Source organism: Thermobia domestica, chromosome 12, assembly GCF_964235325.1.
Source record: "Thermobia domestica chromosome 12, izTheDome1.hap1.1, whole genome shotgun sequence".
Classification (NCBI taxonomy): domain Eukaryota; kingdom Metazoa; phylum Arthropoda; class Insecta; order Zygentoma; family Lepismatidae; genus Thermobia; species Thermobia domestica.
The window spans coordinates 142,349,965-142,369,708 of NC_137465.1; the positions used below are offsets into that span (position 1 = coordinate 142,349,965).

At 32.4% G+C, this 19,744-nt stretch overlaps 1 protein-coding gene across 4 annotated transcripts in view; it reads right to left on the reverse strand.

The window, feature by feature from the left end:
* Positions 1–19,744, reverse strand: part of LOC145666699 (Y+L amino acid transporter 2) — a 240,121-nt gene that overhangs the window by 17,260 nt on the left and 203,117 nt on the right. For all 4 annotated transcript variants that reach the window (XR_014127806.1, XR_014127807.1, XM_081734195.1 and 1 more), the window contains exons 6-10: positions 14,153–14,256; positions 11,578–11,674; positions 8,601–8,675; positions 7,505–7,664; positions 1,701–1,793 (exon numbers count right to left, since the gene is read on the reverse strand). Coding sequence is in view for 2 of the 4 variants with exons in the window: in XM_081734195.1 (XP_081590321.1) it covers positions 1,701–1,793; positions 7,505–7,664; positions 8,601–8,675; positions 11,578–11,674; positions 14,153–14,256 (529 nt within the window). In the remaining 2 variants the exon portion in view is untranslated. The remainder of the gene's footprint in view (positions 1–1,700; positions 1,794–7,504; positions 7,665–8,600; positions 8,676–11,577; positions 11,675–14,152; positions 14,257–19,744) is intronic.

Consider the following 19,744-nt stretch of genomic DNA (forward strand, 5'->3'; position numbering starts at 1 on the left):
GCAGACTACACCACTGAGGATCTATGATATAGATAATAGTAGGTGTTTGTATTGATATAACTCTCCTTGTCTTCTGAATGGAATATATCAACAAAAAAAAGATACATGTAACATGTAATTTTTACATTCTATCTAATAAAAATCTCTCAGTACATAAAATGACCTTCTCAGGATATTCGTATATTACACAGATAGCTGGAGATAATGCGAACCCCAAACCAAAATGCAACTTACCTTATTCATCTAGTCTGTAGTACTGCTTTTGTTCGCAGTCGAATTAGCGCATATAACTCGTGAGTTGTTTTCAGTGAATGGTGGATTATTCATTACGTAGCTCAGTACTCAGTTGCATCAGTGATCACAGAGGAGGGAAAATTAATTCCCAGATTTGCTACTATAAAACAGGCCATAGATGTCAGTGGATTAAGCCGAACAGGGAAGGTGTTTATGTTCCCCAAACTACTCTTGAATAGATATGGTTGAGTGTATTTTCGCTGTCATCTTAAAAAGACTGCGTTCTTGTTAAGGAACACCTGCACCATATAAGTACCTGGTGTCTAAGATAAGTACATAATCACTGGGAGTAATATAACTTTTGAGAATAGAAAAAAGAAAAATAATAAAAAAAGATTACCCCATACTAACATAGATTACCCCACATTTTAATGGTATGAAGTAGGTAATCTGAATCTTACGATTTTTTTAGTGTCCGCCATATATTTATTTAACAATCACGAGATACAGCTCAGAAGTCATTTTATACTGGAAATATAACAACAACAATAACAACGGAAAGGATTTTTGGAAGGTATCGGCCAGGGCTTGTTTAGTAGGTACCATCCCGACATTTGCCTGGTAGGACTGAGGAAAACCCCAGTCAGGTTGATCGGCAGCAAGAATCGAACCCACGACCTCCCGAATGCGAAGCCAATCTGACCTCTTGGAAACATGGAGAAAGATGACTCATTTGACCATATGAGTCTTTTCCAATCATCGGCGGTCTATGTTTTACATTCTTTTCCACGCTATTGAGTAGGCAGGAGTGATCAGAAATTTCGACTCCAAATAGGCCTATTGAGATTATGTACCTCTCACCAGACTGATTATAGAAACTAGTCTCTCTAGATGCAATTGATTGATTGATTGATTGTCAAGTTTAACGTCCCTTTTAGCAGCGATGCTATATGAGACGTGGACACTACTTTTGTGGCATTTTCACATAATGCATCCATTGTGAATCGAATTCAGGCCGATTCAGAAGGTGAGGATATTTACCTCTTAGTGACAGAAAATAATAGATTAAAGATCAAATTGACATTCAACTGGTGAGACTGAGAGAAAACTCTAAAACAATTTACCAGGAAACCCAACTGTAGAATTCGAAGATCTCTGCTTCCAATTTAATAAATAATTCCAAATTCTCGGTTAACAAAGATTGTAGACAAAGCGTCATTTTGTCTCACTTTATAATTTTACTACGAAATATCTACAATAAATTAGGCTATTTTACTTTCAAATTTGCAAAAAATATTTATACAACTATATTTTCGTTACATTATTTTCTTAAAGTAGTTTTGAATGATTGTGGAGGAACTCATTTCGCTTAAGAGTTAAATTCAAATTGATACAAAAGGAACACAATCGCAAACTAATATTGAGTAGAGCAATAAACTTTTTCATCTTTGTTAAAAATAACTTACCAAATACTTTCTGAACGTCTCTAGGTTTATTCCTCCAATAGACAAAGATAAAGTATACTGGAATTCCTGTCAATATCATGAGTAATCCATATGCTATAAGATAAACAAAACATAAGGCAGTTAATCACATATTTCTCACATTTCACTGAACATATTTAAGAAATACAAATGTATACTGAAAACCGAAACAAAAAAGTTACCTTGTAATATTTACACTATACCACACCATTTGCTGCATCAAAGGAAGTTGGTAAAGATTGGTCACTTTCCCGCTATGATAGTCATAAAAAGTAAATGTTCATAAAAGTCATATGAATATTATATCATGTGAATATTAAGTTCAAGAAACAAGTTGTAGCCAATTACATAAAGATCCCCAAATACAAAGTATGATTGTTGATATACAACTACTACTTGAAACAACAATTTTAGTATGAGGCGCTTCATCAATCATCTTATTTTCGTGAAGATTAGAATTAATAAGCTTATGAACATGCATTGGTATAGTGTGGTTCATGAAGCGCATCACACTAAAATTATTGCTCCAAGTTCGAGCAAACGTCTAAATTGGCAGAATATAAATAGCCATGCTTTGTTTCCGGAGTTCTTTATGCGACTTGCTTCAATATTTTTCATATGCATCTTACAGAGATGTAACGTTTAATGCTCGAATTTCATACTCATACAATATACTGGCTTTTATGAACATTTTTACTTTTCCCGACTATCATAGACGAAAGAAAGTAGATCTTTACTCACCTCCTTTAAGTACATGTGTGTCACCTGATCTTTTAAGTAGTTAATTTGTTTTTCAATACACATAGTCAGCACTACAAACATATTTAAGAACTAATTTTTAATATAAGGATGTAATTTAGATTTTGCAATAGAATGCATATATTCTATTGCTAGCTTAACAGAATTGAAGATACTTTTAAGAACTGATGTGCAGTCTCATAAAAAATCTGTCATTCATCATTTCAAAAGCCTTACGTTCTCTCATTTACAAGTGCGAATACATATATCAATGATATCAATTCTTTTGCCATTTCAAATTCTTGTTTTCAACGATTTTTACAACAAAAGGTACGAAAACAGGTTACGAAAAAACAGGTAAAAACAGGTTAAGAAAGCAAGATTATGCTTTATAAATGGTAAGTTAAGGTAAAAATAATATGTTGATTTAACACTACTCCAACCTTCCCAGTTTCTACATCAATGTTGACGCATTCTATAAGTATTTTTTTCATATTTTATGCTCTCAGAATATACAATTTACAGCTCCCGTCAAAGCGATTTCAATTACGGTAAAATATATTTTACACAGTTGCAACGATTTCAACAAAACTGTTTTCCCTGACTATCAAGGCTAATTACTAAAATTTACGAAAGAAATTTAAGTGTTATTACACTACTGTCAGTGGCAGTTATTGCAATGTTGCGCAACGACCAAAAGCTTTCAAATAAAATTATTATTAGCAATAGCAGTAATGAAGTGAAGAACGTTACTTTCTATCACTCTCATATTATATATATATATATATATATACTTTTGCACTTCTAAAATCGTAAAATTCATTCAACTGTTCAAAAAACCGAGAAAACAATCAATTACAGAGTCACTAATTTATATTCCGTTGCAACGAGCTTACAACGACTAGATTCTGCAGCACGAACTATTGCAGCGATTGTTAATCTGTTTTCTACTGTTCAAGAAAGTTTTGGTCGTTGCAATATTCATGGAACGCGGCAGGATTTCCAGTAAACTAGAAGATTTCGCAATAGGTAAAATCTTTGAAATGAGCGAAAAGAATTCATTTAGTGTATTCATATTTTTAAAAAGGAGGAGTGATGGTCACATGATTATGCTGAAGAATAACACATTTATGTCACTTTCTTCAAGTGATCCCAGAGTCATAAAATAAGAAAAATATGTAATTTACTAGAAAACAAATTTTAAAAAATATCTTGTACTACTAAAGGCTTGTTTTACATACATTTGAAAACCGAATATTATTAAGCCAGTATTTACAACCATATTACGAAAAAAACATGAAATGAAATCTTTAAGTTTTACGTCCCACGGTTATGCCGGTTAGGCTAAAGGAGACGGTGATGATGAGTAATGAATGAAATGGTGGAATGAAGAAAGTGGGAGGAAACGGGAGAACCCCGAGAAAACCCACGCACAATGAGTTTGTCCACCACAAAGTTCACTTGGCGGGGGCTGGGATCGAACCCGGGACCCCAAGCACCAGAGGTGAACGCTCTACCACTGAGCCACCGCGGCCCCAACCATATTACGAGAACTATTAATTTGCTTCTCTTATTACGTATCTTTCTTCAACGAAATAACCCTTTCAACACGGCGATAGTCATGGCTTCGTTGAGAACACAACATTTCTTTCTTGTACGCGCCAAAAATGACCTATCACAAACAAAAACAACTGGAAATCGTTGAACGAAACTTACACAATCACTGCATGCCGTTTCAAAACACAAAAGTAATAGGGGCACTTTTACATCAATTTTCATCAATCCGCACAACTGTGTTTCGTTCAAGGAATAATGCCACTTGTGAGGCACTTTTAAGAGAAAGAAATTTGATTTTTTTTCTGCACAACAGGCCATTTCAAACTTTGAAAAGAACATTAATGCGATAAAAGATCGAATTCATGATAACAGGACAGAGACAATTGAGTCTACGAAAGAGAATCAAAGAAAAGGAAAAATGACAGCATGGAATGAGATTGAGTAGCAAGAGAAGTATGGATGTTATAACATGTAAAGCTGTGGCTCCACGAAAAGTAGTCGCTAACCCTCTTCCCTTTAGTGACAGCGGTCCCGGGTTCGATTCCAGTGGGAACATTCGGTCGAAAAAGTGTTAAAGTTTTTTCAGGCCAGTCATCCTGAGTGAGATTTTCCTGAGTTTTCTACATCCTTATCAGGCAAATACCGAGCGAACATAGCCACAGATGCCGAAAGCCTAGAAATCTAATTCGTAAGCCTAATCCTAATATGCAAAGCTAAAGCCCGACAGAACAACTCACGACAGCAATATTATTTCCCGAGTATGACTCAAATTTCTCAAGAGAAAACGTGAATAAAGTGTGTTTAATTTATAGTTTCTTTTTAACCGGACAAAATGTTATTTTCCCATGTCACTTAGTGCTTGCGCTACAGTTATGTTGGTTAGTTAGTAGGTCGAATTTCTCTCTTCTGCTTCCAATGTTTTCTTACTGCAAGACCTGACCTCACAATTGACGGCTGCCACTGCACACAGTATATGTGTGCTGAAAAGTGGCGAATATTGAGCTAGCTGTAATGTTCGCGACATCGAAAGAAGTATACTACGTATGAAAAACAAAACAAAAACAACAACAACAATAATAATAATAATAATAATAATAATAATAATAATAATAATAATAATAATAATAATAATAATAATAATAATAATAATAATAATAATAAACAAAAGCATAAAATAGATGTTTTTACAGTTACAAGCTACTGAAAGAGTTTAAAAATTAAATTTTAAACGATATAGTTAGAAAACTATGGCACTTATCATAGCAGTTTGAGGTTCTACTACGAGAATTACTTTTACTTAAAGAAGACTATGAACAGTTTTAGTTCACTTCTAATTAAAAATTATAAAGTGAAAAACGTGAAATATCACCTTTCTAAAATAAATAAATAAATAAATAAATAAATAAATAAAATAAAACTATTAATTAATCTTTTTGTGTTCTCTCTACTCTTCATCCCAATGAACTATTCGATATACTATATTTAGGTTTTTAAAAATGCATGAACTTCTAATACTCGTTCCATCACTTATATACTTCAGTTGAAAACGAGCATGTTTTACGTGGAAGAAAAGTGTCATTTTAAAAATGAACGACAAATACAATAGTATTCACACAAAAAGGCTTGCAATAAATGCGTTAAAAATTAATGAATGAATTAAAAGCTAAATTATTTTATTAATTTTTAACTTAATTTAATTTTGCAGGGGTTAATTTTTAAACGATAGTCGTTAACCAATTTGCAACGATTAAAAAAAAAAGTTCATTAATTTTCCCCGAAAACAATGTGAAATGAATATTATGCCACAGCCTGTCTTTTGCATATGCTTTGCACACTGTTCCTCGGAGAACTAACACACAAAATATTATATTAAATAAAAAGGAACGGGCTACTACACTAAACTTTCTAGCTCCAACTTCTTCAACTAAATCATGTTGTGATACATGTATTAATAAAACATTTTCTTGTGAAATACAAACAAAATTATAAGGAGTTTCGGAAAATTTCGCCCAAAGAAAACTCTCTTCCAAAAATAAACTACCCCTTGTAGACTTTTCCATAAGAAAATGGCTTATGCCATATGTTTAGAGTTATTAGTGAAATATTTGTATATAAAATAACGAAGTCGCTCAAGTCTTATTTCATAATACCGTCAAAAAGTAAAATTATAAAAAAAAAAAAAAAAAAAAAAAAAAAAAAACTAACTCACCCGAAAAGTAAACTACCCTTGGTGGATATTCTCAAGGAAGTTACTTATCCAACATTATAGCATTATTAATGAAATATTTATTTATGAAATACGAACATAATCGCCTGAGTTGTTTTTGAGAAAACTATCCGAAAAGAACTCAAACTCAACTTAAGCATCAACTACACCTTCTCGACTTTTCCCAGAGAAATGATTCGACTATTGTATAGGCTTGGTATTGAAAAACGCATTTATGATATATCATCAAAATCGTTAGAGCAGTTTTTGAGAAAATAGCAAATTTTGAATTTCACCCTTAAGTAAACTAACGTTATTTTTAGGAGAAAGAAGAAAATTCCAAAAACCTTTCTGGAGAAATGGATACGTTAAGTTTAAAAGTTGATCTCAATACGTTATGGTGTCTAGGCGAATGTACACTCATGTCCAAAATTATTGTCGCATGTCTATAAATATGTTGTTGTAGGAATATAATTTGATAACGAATTTGGCCGGTATTTCTTATAATGTTAGTATATGTATAATCGGCAAAGACATGTATGTGGCAAATTTCATTTCAAAAGAGCAGTAAATAAGAATAAACGAAAATAAATCTTTCTTGTCCATTTAGCAACATTTTGTTTTATTTATTCTAATTGTAGTATTTATAATTCCTTTCCTGTAAAATTTACCACAAATATACATTTGCGGATTATACACATAGTATCAGTATTAAAAGTACCCTGCAAAATAATTATCAAATTATATTCTTACAGGAAAACAGTTATAGATATGCGACAATCATTTTGGACATGAGTGTACATCAACTATCGGAAAATCACTTTTTCGGTATGTATGGGCTATGAAACGTGTAAATCCGTTTAAATCACGATTCGATTTTTTCAGCATCATCGTATTTTCTCCTTCTTTCGTGGTTCGAAAGTAAAATACATAATTTTCATTATCTTCTCAATTTTATTACTTTTAATTTTATTTTTATTTATTATCAGTTTTGTTTGATATCAATAACCTTTTATAGTAACTGATTAATTTTCCATGCACTTAATTTTGCCCATTACATTTTACATTAACATTTTTTTAGCTCAAGACAATTTTCATTGCAACTGTCGTATTAATTTAACTAATTAATTTTAAAGTTAACTTTAATTCTAACCGTTCCTTTATTCTGACAATTTAATCAATTATTTTTTTCTTTACCTTAATTTTAAATTTTAATATGTTGAATTAATTTTTCCAAATATGATATAAAAAATCATAATATTAAAAAGAAACAGTATTTACTTACCTGTTTCAATAGGACTCGCTATCATGGGGAATATTGTGACACATATGCTTGCTATCACATAAATGATAGGGAAGAAGAGATTCACTTTAATTGGACGCACTCTTTCAGGCTGTTTCCATCTCAAATATGGAAGACAAAATACTGCTACTCCAATGCTCAACTGAAATAGATAAATAAATAAATAAATAAAAATGATTACGCTGCATTTTCATCTAACTTTTTCTATCTAAATAAATCTCTGAACGATCTGGGTTTACAACTCTACAAGAAATAAGATGTCTTATATGGAAAGAATATTACTAGGTGCTGTGTACTGTTTATTTTGTGTAAGTTAAAGTAATTTAATAATTCACTCTTCAACAACAGTACCCATTTCTTCAGCCAGCGTGATGTGCGATCTTTGAGACAAAGTACTCTTTGAATATGCCTGGATTTTTTTATTACAGAATTAATCATTAAGCACACTATTTAGACGGGGATACTATATCAATACCAATACGATATAGAAGAAGATAAATTTCATGTTACAATTCAGGTAATTTGGTCTATTGCTAATAATTCTAAAGTTTCAAGCACAATGTTCTCATAATCTTACTAATATTAAGAGTACGCAATAATTAAATGATTTGTTGAGTTACGGTGAATTTAGTTTTTGTTACATGTTGCTGAATCATTCAAAATAAATTTTATTATTATTGAATCATAAGCCGTAAATTTAATTTATTTTCGAACATTCCCAAAACTGTGAAGAATAATATGAGGCTGATTGATGGATTACGTCATAATTGATAATGCTAAGTAATGCAATAATAAGCAATATCTCAAATACATTGACGCTTTTGTTTTGTAGTTTTTGCAACTACACGACCGCTATGAAATCCAAATTTAACATTTCCTTTCGTTATTTTGAAATATGTAAAGAAAAAAAGAAAACTAATATTTCCTAATGCTTACAATAACAGATACAGTATAAAAATTCTCAAAATGAAGTCTCTCTGAAATGATTTTGTAATTTTCTTAACTAAAAGATACGTTATACACTGAAATAATGCCAAATCTCCAAAACAACGGGAGAGAAAAAACTAAATTTACTTACCCACGTGGCAAATCCGACATAATTAATAAGAGCTCCTATGTCTGACACCGTAAGGTATAACAATGATATTAAGCTCTGGAAAGAAAAAAAAAGAAACTAACAACTTAACAGATGCATACCACAAACAAAATTCTTATTAGTTTAAAATGCTGAAATAACGGGTTATGTACAACTTTTTGCATAGTTTTACATATCAAACAAATTTAAAATACGAGTATTGATACGTGGTCAATTCAATGAGACTTATGGCCGGAAAAATACAATTACTCAGATGCAAGTCGAAAACGCCAATTCCCCCTGAGACAGATTGCACTTTTCCCAGTGGTCCTCCCATTGCCGGAATTCTGGAAGAACATTTAGGGAAAGTTATAGTCTAACCCAAATTCATGATTTTCCCGGTATATTCAGCTTGATAACAACCATAAGTCACGAAGAGTCATAGAGGAAGAATAGTAACCTTGAGTAACTAGAGGAGCGTTGTGTTTGGTCAAAAAAGCCTATCAGATTTAACTTCAGCATAATTTTCTTCCACATTTCGTTAGGCAAAATCCTCTCTCACAACGGAATGTAACAAACTAATATTTTTAGCAAAATTTTCAGGTAATACCATTGCTCAAGTCACTCCATCATTTCACAATAAAAACAAGGTGCCCGAGAAGTCCCTAACAATTTCTGGGAAGGAGCACTTGAATTTAAATGAAATGTTTATAATATCAAAGAAGGCACCACAAATCAACGAAATCATTAAAAGAACGAAAGTTCGTCAATGAAAGCTATCGCCTACCAATGCAATCCCATCAGATTTATTATTGCTTACGTCTCTAAGAACTAACTTTATCCTCTTATCCTCTCGGCTTATCCAATGTTATTGGCTCTCTACCTGACATTCTAAACATTCCAAGAACATTTCCTAATATAACGACGTGGCTGTTTTATAGTCACCTCATTCAGTGTTAGCTTCGTCAACAGTATATTACAATATCTACCTATCTACCTGGTTAAATAAATAATAAAATCGTCCGAGGTATGAATATGCACAACAAATAACTAATGTTTTTGAATAAATGCTTACATTCATTCTATGAAATGAGAGCAATTTGTTGTGTTTTCGTAAGCGATTCAAAAATGCTGCACAGCATTATTCGCAAAAGAGCTCCAAGTGAAATTAGAAAATCTGGACAAGTTTCTTCTTTTTCAACTCTTGTTAAATTGATTTCTGTCATTACAGGTTAAGACACAAGACTTTTCAAAAGCAAAGAATACAATTGTTTTTATTTAAATGAGATCATACAATTATGCTGCTGCAAATTTATTTGTTTATTTTTAAACAGTTTTTGAAAAGATGACTAATACACCATACTTTTCTCCTGGCTTAGTATGTATCTTCCACACAAAATAAGTACTGAAATTAATCCATTCATCGTAAAGATACTAAGGAAATAAATATTTTCTGAAGAACGACAGTTTTAAACAGATAGTGAAATTATCTATATCTGATGCTTATACTTTTATTTTTCATTTGTAAAATGTATCTATTTAGCCCTTTTTCAAAGAGTGAAACCTGGAAACTAACTTTTTAGTAATTAAAAGTTCAAAATTCGTCAAAAATATACTGATACATATTATATAGATTCTATGTGCGTAACTAAGTGCCAAACAAACATCAAAATATTGACAATGTTCTGAAGATATCTGCGTTAAACATATAGTTAACGCCAATTCACAAAATTTACAATCTGAGTTGCTTCTCAATTTAGTAACGTTTTATATACTGCTCATTCTAGCCTTGGAATTACGTAGAACTTAAACAAAAACAAAATCTGACCAAAGCAAACACTTATTATTAAGGCCGCGGTGGCTCAGTGGTAGATGTTCACCTTTGGCGCATGGAGACCCTAGATCGATATCAGCTTACGCCAAGTAGCTTTTTTTTTTGTAAACACTGTGTGCGAGGGTTTTCCCTGTGTTTTCTCGTTCTCACCTTTCGTCATTCCACCAGTGACATGCACCTCATCATCATAGTCTCCCTTAGCTTTGATGCATGATTGTGGGACGTTAAACTAATATGATATATATATATATATATATATATATATATATATATATATATATATATATATATATATTGTGTTACAGTTTCGGCAACATATTATTACCTTAATCAGATAAATCAAGCATATAAGTTTGGTATTTTATTTTTATTTAAGTGGCGTTTTCTTTCTAACAGAAATTTATCCGTGGAAGAAAAATCTTATAATGTATTATACGTCAATTATAAACCGTTTTAAAGCCCTAGACTTACTTTGTCCAGATAGTTTTTTGAATTTTTTGCTTAAAATATTTAACGAGGTTCCATAAAGATCTGGGTCATTAAATTACAGAACTGACCAATGATCGGCAAGAACCATTTAAGAATCGTATATCATTTACAGTTTATACGAAAGCGTTCACAATTGGGGCATGAGTTTCCCAGATTTTAACAAGAAACGAAGATCAGTCTTGCTTCTTTGGTCGCAGTCAATGTTCACTTGTATTTGGACATATCACTTGAATCGTGCTCTGTCACTGGAGACTCAACACGATCATGTGTGTCACTAGTAAGCAACGACAGAGAGACTGAGCAGTGGTCAGCATACATAAACCACACTTGAAAGCATGATCTTGATTCATATAAGGTATAGTTCGGTATCTCTACTGATATCAAAGCGTCACACACACTATTCAAATTGTTTCCAGGGATTGTGACCATCACTCCTGAGCCTTATTGTTACAATTTCGTTGCTTTAATGTAGCCGTAATGTACACTAAGTTTTTAAGCTTTCAAAAAAGCAAGCAAGAAAGAAAAAACACACGAAATTATGCAGAAATCTTAAAAAAAAAAATCTTAAATGATGACTATGGTTTTTGATAATAATTATTATATAGCATACAATTTTACAAGTTTCTACTATTAGGAAAATGTATGTAGCATACGAACCATGACCAGTACTGCTGGCGTTGGAGTCATTCGATATATATGAATCATAGTTAGAAGTTCTGGCATTTGACCTTCACAAGCACCGGCATAAAACAATCTACAAGAAAATATGTTTAAAAAGTTACATATTATATTTTATTACTAATATTTACAAAATAGCTAATTTCACACAGATATACATAAATTTCGACTTTGGTTAACAATAAGAGCCCTATTTTTCAGAACTACTTGTCTTATAATACTATTGTAACGCTTTTCAAAATCAAATATTTTAAAATTGCATATGCCATAAAATCACGATAAATTAGAGACATCAGCATTAGAATTTAGAAATGACTTATGCTATTATTCTAATATTTCTACCTCATGATATTTTACGATTTGTAAAACAAAAAGTAAATAAACAAAGACTAGTAGTTTTAAGAAATTGGCCCAAGGAATAAGTGATTTAAGACAAATGTAACACGCATGGGAGAATAGCCATATGTAGAACATACGTAGAATAACCATAAAAATAATTAAAGATATTTATGAGCTCATTTGACAGCATATAAGCATATGTAAAGATTTGATATACAATTAAAGTCTCAAAGATTACAACTGTTCATTCATTTAAGTTCACTTCAATAAGTTCTGAAACAACCAATTTTCGCATATTGAGCGAAAGATTTTTCCTTCTATGTACATGCTTGTTACAAAAGCAAGAGGATATAACATAATTTTTCCTTTTTCTTTGAGATGTTAATAACTGCTTGTTACAAATTTATGAAGACAGCCTTTGACACGTATTTTATACCAACATTTGCTAATTTCGATACCGCAATTTAATACGATAGTTTATTTCTTGGTCCCAATCTAGGTTCCCAATGTGACACACTTCTAGTGAAGGAATGATTCCTATGATATACCATTCTAGCCTAGATATATCCACAGGACTGTGACCTCTGACTTCGTGATAATCAATGTGATACAAAATGCCATCATATAAGGGAAACGATCCTGCTTTGCTAAGTTCAAAAGTACAGAATGCTGTTTCTAGGGCAGATGCCATTTTAACAAGCTAGTGCGAGTTCGATTCGTATAGTTTATGTTACCGCTTACTAAGTTTGGAAGTAAAACTTACTGAGTGACTTAGGAAACAAAATTTATAGAATGAACATGAATAGCAATTCTGGCAAAATCAAATTATTTTAACTACGGTACTTTTAGTTTTACAAAATGCTGGAAATTATGTACACTTCTCTAATTAAACTTTATAATTCATTTTATTCCATTTTTATACAGATTTTTGTCAAAGCAGAAACATTTAATTCAGTCCTAGTTTATACTTAAATAAAACAAAATGTAAAGTAATGTTAGTTACGACAATACTCATTCTTAGAATTAACGCTCGAAAAAAAATAGACTTTTTACTACCATTAGGGAAAAAAAACTAGATCTAGTGATAGCTAAACATTTGTACTACGTAATCTACCGTCCGCAATGTAAAATACAGGTAATAATAGTAGATATGTACTTTAACTACGCAAATACATAATAGTATATTATATAAAAAATAAAATATTTTCCTGGATACTTGTTTTAAGATCTTGATATTTTACCGTTGTAAAGTTAATATCATATTACAGTTATACGGAACATTTTATATTAAAATAGGATGTCCACAATATTAATAACGGCAGAAGAATTCTTTTTATATTGTTCGACATACGAACAATTATATATATATGTATTACACGGCAGGGTGACCAGATGTCCCGCGTTTCCCCCCCCCCCCTTTTTTTTCCCTTTTTTCTAGAAGTCTTCCGGTGTCCCGAGAAAAACGCAAATGGGACGCAAAATGTCTCCATTTTGGCTTGTAGTTATTACTATACTAGTAACTTCTTATGTAAACTACAACAGTGTTTTCAGAAACAATCCTTCTACAAGAAATTTAAATTTTAAAAAATATGAATTTTAGTGAAAATTGATTATGTTAAAATAGATAAAAATTTACATCGGAACAAGATTAAATAAATAAATAAAAAAAATGGTTATTTTGAAAAAGCTACGAACTTCTTCCTCACTGCCATGAGTAATGACATGGATCATAGTCAGATGGAGTGGCAAATTATGCCAGTATCCCGAATGTCCCGTTGTTTGATTTTCTAAATTTGGTTACTCTAATGTAAGGGTAATAAATTGTATTTTATTTATCTGTTGTAATAATAAATAAATGAAGATTAATATAGAAAAAAACTTATGAAAAGTTGTTCTTATAGCTGCTAGTGAGTTTTTTTGGCTACAGTAATATGTAATTATGAATGTATTTTGACAAATTCGATATCGTGTTTTGAACTAAGGATGCAATAAATGAATGAATGGATATTACAGGAAACGAACCATGACCTATTGCTATTTACAGATCTAATCAAAATATGTATTAAAACTACCCGCTCAAAGTACCAATATTTGAAGGTTGAGGTGACCTGACTTTTCAAGTAAATAAATATAGCATCAAGTGTCTGTTTTTACTATGTTCCAATGATAGACTACTGAAATGCACAAAATAACGCAATGTTACGACAATACAAACCTAGATGAAGTTAACAAGACTCCATTCACAGCTCCAAATGTTGAAAGTGCAACAAATACTGGTATTGTCCAAGCAAAATATCCATACAGTCTGTTGGCAAATGTCTGGAAGAAAAGAAAAAATCCATCTATAATTTTACAAAGAAGTCTCATATAAGAGCAAAGAAAGTTCAATGTGACTCTTACGAAAGAAAATTGTGTTTAGAAGTGCGAGGTAGAAACTTAAGTAAATTAGGGTAAATTGTTGATTGACCAACATATTATTAATTTTAATTTTTGCAATACTTAATTCCCAACCATGCCGACAATTAGCCCACGTATAGTCCACCAATTAGTGGCGTACGCAAGGGGGGATTTGAAGTTAACCCTCCCCTTAAAATATAACGCAAAAATAAACATTTACCTTATTAAAATATACAGGGTGAGCGGTAAGTAGTTATCTGTTTTTAATTCTTTATTCCTACTAAAATTATGCACATATGTACGATATACGGTACATATTGTCTCAAACATGCCATTGCTTACACTATCTCCTGAAGTATTTTTGTAATCGTAATCGTAAAGATGCAAGTAGATTGAACGTTGAGGAGAGCCAAAATTGCAATAAGATATGAGGTATGGCAGCCTGTAATTCAGATGCAACGTTGGGGGAGGTCTGAACATGGAGACATGCTATTCTTGATGCAAAAACTATATTTAAAAAATGCCACAAAAATTACTGGTCTTAATCGTCACAATAGTCATTGATCAGACAGACCTATTGCTCCCAAAGAAAGAGAGAGAGTTGAAACAATCCAAAGCAGGCCGAAAGCAACATTACGGTGTGGATTAATTTCTCGCATTATTGGACTCTGTTGTGAGACATTATGAACGCTGACCGTTATCTGGAAACGTTAAATAATTTTACATGGCCTACAATTTCTAAATGGAACGAAGCACATGAACTGTTATTTATACTCCCCCGCATTACTCCCTGAATGTTAGAAAATGGCTTGATGAGCACTTCCCAAGATGCTGGATAGACCACCGAGATCTCGCAGAATGGCCAGCACGAAGTCCAGACCTCACTCTCTGTGATTTCTTTTTATGAGTGTGGGCTAAGAAAGAAGCGTATCGTAGCAAACCTCGAACTCCTGGTGAACTTGAGACTAAGATCCGTGAAGTCATAAGTGTTGTTTCTGCTGAGTTCTTGAGGAAGGTCGCAGAAAATATACATTCGTTTACGAAAGTGTAAGAAAATGCTCGCATTAAGTTGTAGCTTAAGGAGAGGTAATTGCATACGGTAAACTGTGTGTGTAGAAAAAAGTAAGGTTGAATATTCAATATTTTAGGAGAAAGAAATATTTGTAAATCCGCCTACCCTGTATACAAACACACAAACACCTGAAATTATATGAACTTGGGAGCTTGAATCCCCCTTAACGAACTTCTGAGTATGCCACTGCTACCACTTGTGCTGATCGGATGATTACTAATCATGTTCTAGCAAACTGTTTCAGACAAACGCATAAATCATTGTGATGTAAATATAAGTGCATTGTAATAAGTTTAATGTAGAAGATAGATAGCCTACACCCATATATTAGTAATGTAACATGGAAGAAGTTATATACTCTTAATACAGACTATTGCTACTAATTCAGTTAATTATTACGTATTCTTCAACAATGTATTTTTTTTATTTTTTTATTTTTTTTTAAGTTGTGTTACTATATTCTATGATACACTGTGCAATATGGTCGAAACGCAACAAATAAAATCTCGAACTCATCGCAATTTAGGACCGTATTTTTTAGTTATACCACAGATTATTGTAAATGAGAATATTCTAGCAAACTTACACCTTTTCTTACTATCGTGCGCGAGAACCAAAGTGACGTTTGATGTTGAGCGCTGCTCTCATGTCGACCGACGAATTAACTTTCAACGACGTTGCCAATACGGTTAGTGGATGTTCGTTTCGACGCACATACTGTACGTTCTTCATGAGGCGGGAAACCTTGTCGATATTACAACGAGATACTTTGTATCGATTGATAATTACCTGTATTTTTGGGCAGAAAGTGCTTCTACATAAGCACTATACCTGATATAATGTTAATTTAAAAATAACAAAAGAAGAATGTTTTTAATATATGTAAGAAATATACATTATTGTATAATTGGTTGCTAGGTAGTTGTTTATAGATACATAATTAACATGTTTGATTGCAAAACAGTTTGTATGAATATACGTTAAAAGAGAATCAACGAATAAATTATTTACTACTCATCATCGACTTGTAATTTCAGTATAAAAGGTGAGAATACTAGTGGATATAATTACGGAAGATATTTTAAGGTGTGAACAATTACGGCCACTAAAGATTTACTTATGTTATTAGCCGAACCAGGGTTGGCGACCACCTTTGGTGAGTCGTTGTAAAATTTTGGTGCCGGAACCCGGGACGTTCTGAAAAGACATTTTTATGTTTATATAATATATCCTTAAAGTGAGTTTTTACTGTATCATCTATAAAATCAAGACTACTTTCAAGTGACTTAACACACTCAGAAAACAATACATCATCTTTTGAATTCATCAAATTTTGTGTGACTCGCGTTAGTTGATCATTTAATTTATCACTTTCTGAACTTACAGAAACATTATTCAATACATTAGGAACATTATTATATTGACAAGCAATATCATCAGATTTAGGAAGAAGTTTCTGAACGATTTCCTGAGGTATGCCGGGTATAGTTAACGTTTGATTTCTGAAATCGAGCATGATACGCAACTGAGACAATAAATCTAAACCAATAATTAGTTTTTCATTCAGTTCCTTTATCACTAGAATAGGAATTGACATTTCAAAATCTTGAATAGCTATTGTCACACGAGTAATTCCGGCTACTCTCTTTTTATGTTTACCAGTAAAATCGACTATAATGAGATTCTCAGCTTTTTGCAATTTAGAATTCGAATAATCACTAGTAATTGCTTTCCATGACGAATATGATAATAAAGAGGCATTTGCGCCTGTATCCAATAAAGCTTCTGTGCTTAACCCATTTATTTTGACGGGTATTTTAGCAGTACTATATGATTTTAAAAATACAAAGTTTTCTTCAACACCAAAACCATCATTGACATTATCATCTTTGAACCAACAACGATTTACTACAGGCATAAATTGATACTGACATCTATTGACTGCTATTTCCGAATCATTATTTACAGATACGTTATGTAAAAGGTCGTTCTCATCATTAACATGAACACGTAAATTTGAAGATAAATGTTCATGAGAATCTATAGCTGATATGGGTTTGACATTATCGCATAAATTTGAAGATAAATGTTCATGAGAATCTATAGCTGATATGGGCTCAACCCTTACTTCATCAATTGCAGTCAATTTAAATTCGTACCTGCATATGATTCTAATAAAGTACATTGTACTGCACAATCGTGATTATGTTCCGCGTTGTTATTTTGTACATGGATTGCGTCATTATCTTGATTTTGATATGAAGTGCCATCTCTTGAACTATGGTTACGTCTATCCATAGGATTTACGGTATTTCTAGAATTTCGCCATGTATTTCGACTATTTTTGAGTCTACTTCGATTAAGTGATCTGACATAATTATTGTCACGATTAATTAGGTTAGGTGTATTCCCAACATATCTTCGCCTATTTTGTCCGTTCTGATTGTTGAAATTTGCTCGACTTAGGTTATATTCCGTATTGTCTGCATTACGGATATTTAGATTCCGAACAGGTACAAGGTGATCTGAATTGTTTTTAATTTTGCCTAATCCTGCTTGATGATTCTGAGCGTGGTATTGAGTTTCATAACATTGGACAAGCGTTAATAGGTGATTAAGACTCATACACTGGGTAGAAAACAGGATCTGTTGTAGTTTAAACGGTAGCAAATTTCGAATTGATGCAATTACTCTGGATTCCGATTGCAACGGATTTACGACTTTTAATTCGTTATATGTATTTACGACAAAATCGACAACAGATTTGTGCAAACGAGGATTAAAAGGTTGGTTTCTAATCGTGGCATCTCTGTTTGCAAGCAAAAAATCGTTTTCGTAATTTGCAATCAGCGCTGCTTTGAATTCCTCATATGTATTGATGTGATCTCGTACTGCTTTAAACCATAAAGAACATGGTGGAAGTAATAAATGAGGGATTAGTTTCATATATTGAGATTTATCTATACACATTATACTGCATTCGTCTTGAAATTTTTCTAGGAAAGAAGTAGCATTTTCATTACATCTACCACTAAACTTACTCATAGCACGTATTTCGCTCATCTTTACACTTAACTTTACATTCATTTCACCATTTCGTGTTCGTGTTGAGTGACAATTTCTACCTACTGCGTTATGCGTGGTTCCACCATCTCTTTTCCGCCCATCTGTATTCCTTGGATGAATTCTTTCCAAAATAATGTCCTCATCGGATGGATTACTTGAAGAAGAGATAACGTAAGGTCCACGTTGATCTGCTGCGGGTGAATGCGAGGTCATTTCTTGTGAACAAGGGAACTCCAAACGATCATTAACCATGTTGTTGTGGTATGCGTTGTCCTTAATCTGTAACGTCCTAATTTCCTCTTGTAAGGTAGATATCAATTGAGTATTTGCACGTATTTGGTTAGAATTATCTGTGACCTGAATCTTTTGCTGACGAACAGAAGATTCTATTACTTCCAAATCCTTTTTTACACAATTGACTTCTTGGATTACATGGTTGTAATTATCCTGGCAATCTTCAGATAATCCTTTTAGCTTTTCATCAAACTGTAATGTGATGTCTCTCACAGCCTGGATAACAGATTGTTTCGTCTCTTCTGATTTTTGATCTATTTGCTCCAATCGTCTACTTAATTCTTCATATTGTCTACTTGATTCTTCGGATTTCTGCTATACCGTCTGTTTTAATTCGTTAGACATCTGAGTTAAATTTTGTTCCAGTCGTTGTTCTTGTCGCTGTAATGCTAGAAGAATTCTGTCTTCTAATGTCAACATTCCAGGTGCAATAGGAGCTGTATTCTGCCTGTTGTCAACACTGTCAACAGTTTCATTCTCTACTGTCTCATCAATCATGATTATTCTTGGGATTACTCTGCCACTTCTAAGAACGGTTGAGTTCGTATTCATGAACCTTCTTACTGAGGTAAATTCACCCTTACTTTAGACTTCGGGATATGAATTTACAAGAATCCCGGGTGAGGTAAACCAAAAATTTTACAACGACTCACCAAAGGTGGTCGCCAACCCTGGTTCGGCTAATAACATAAGTAAATCTTTAGTGGCCGTAATTGTTCACACCTTAAAATATCTTCCGTAATTATATCCACTAGTATTCTCACCTTTTATACTGAAATTACAAGTCGATGATGAGTAGTAAATAATTTATTCGTTGATTCTCTTTTAACGTATATTCATACAAACTGTTTTGCAATCAAACATGTTAATTATGTATCTATAAACAACTACCTAGCAACCAATTATACAATAATGTATATTTCTTACATATATTAAAAACATTCTTCTTTTGTTATTTTTAAATTAACATTATATCAG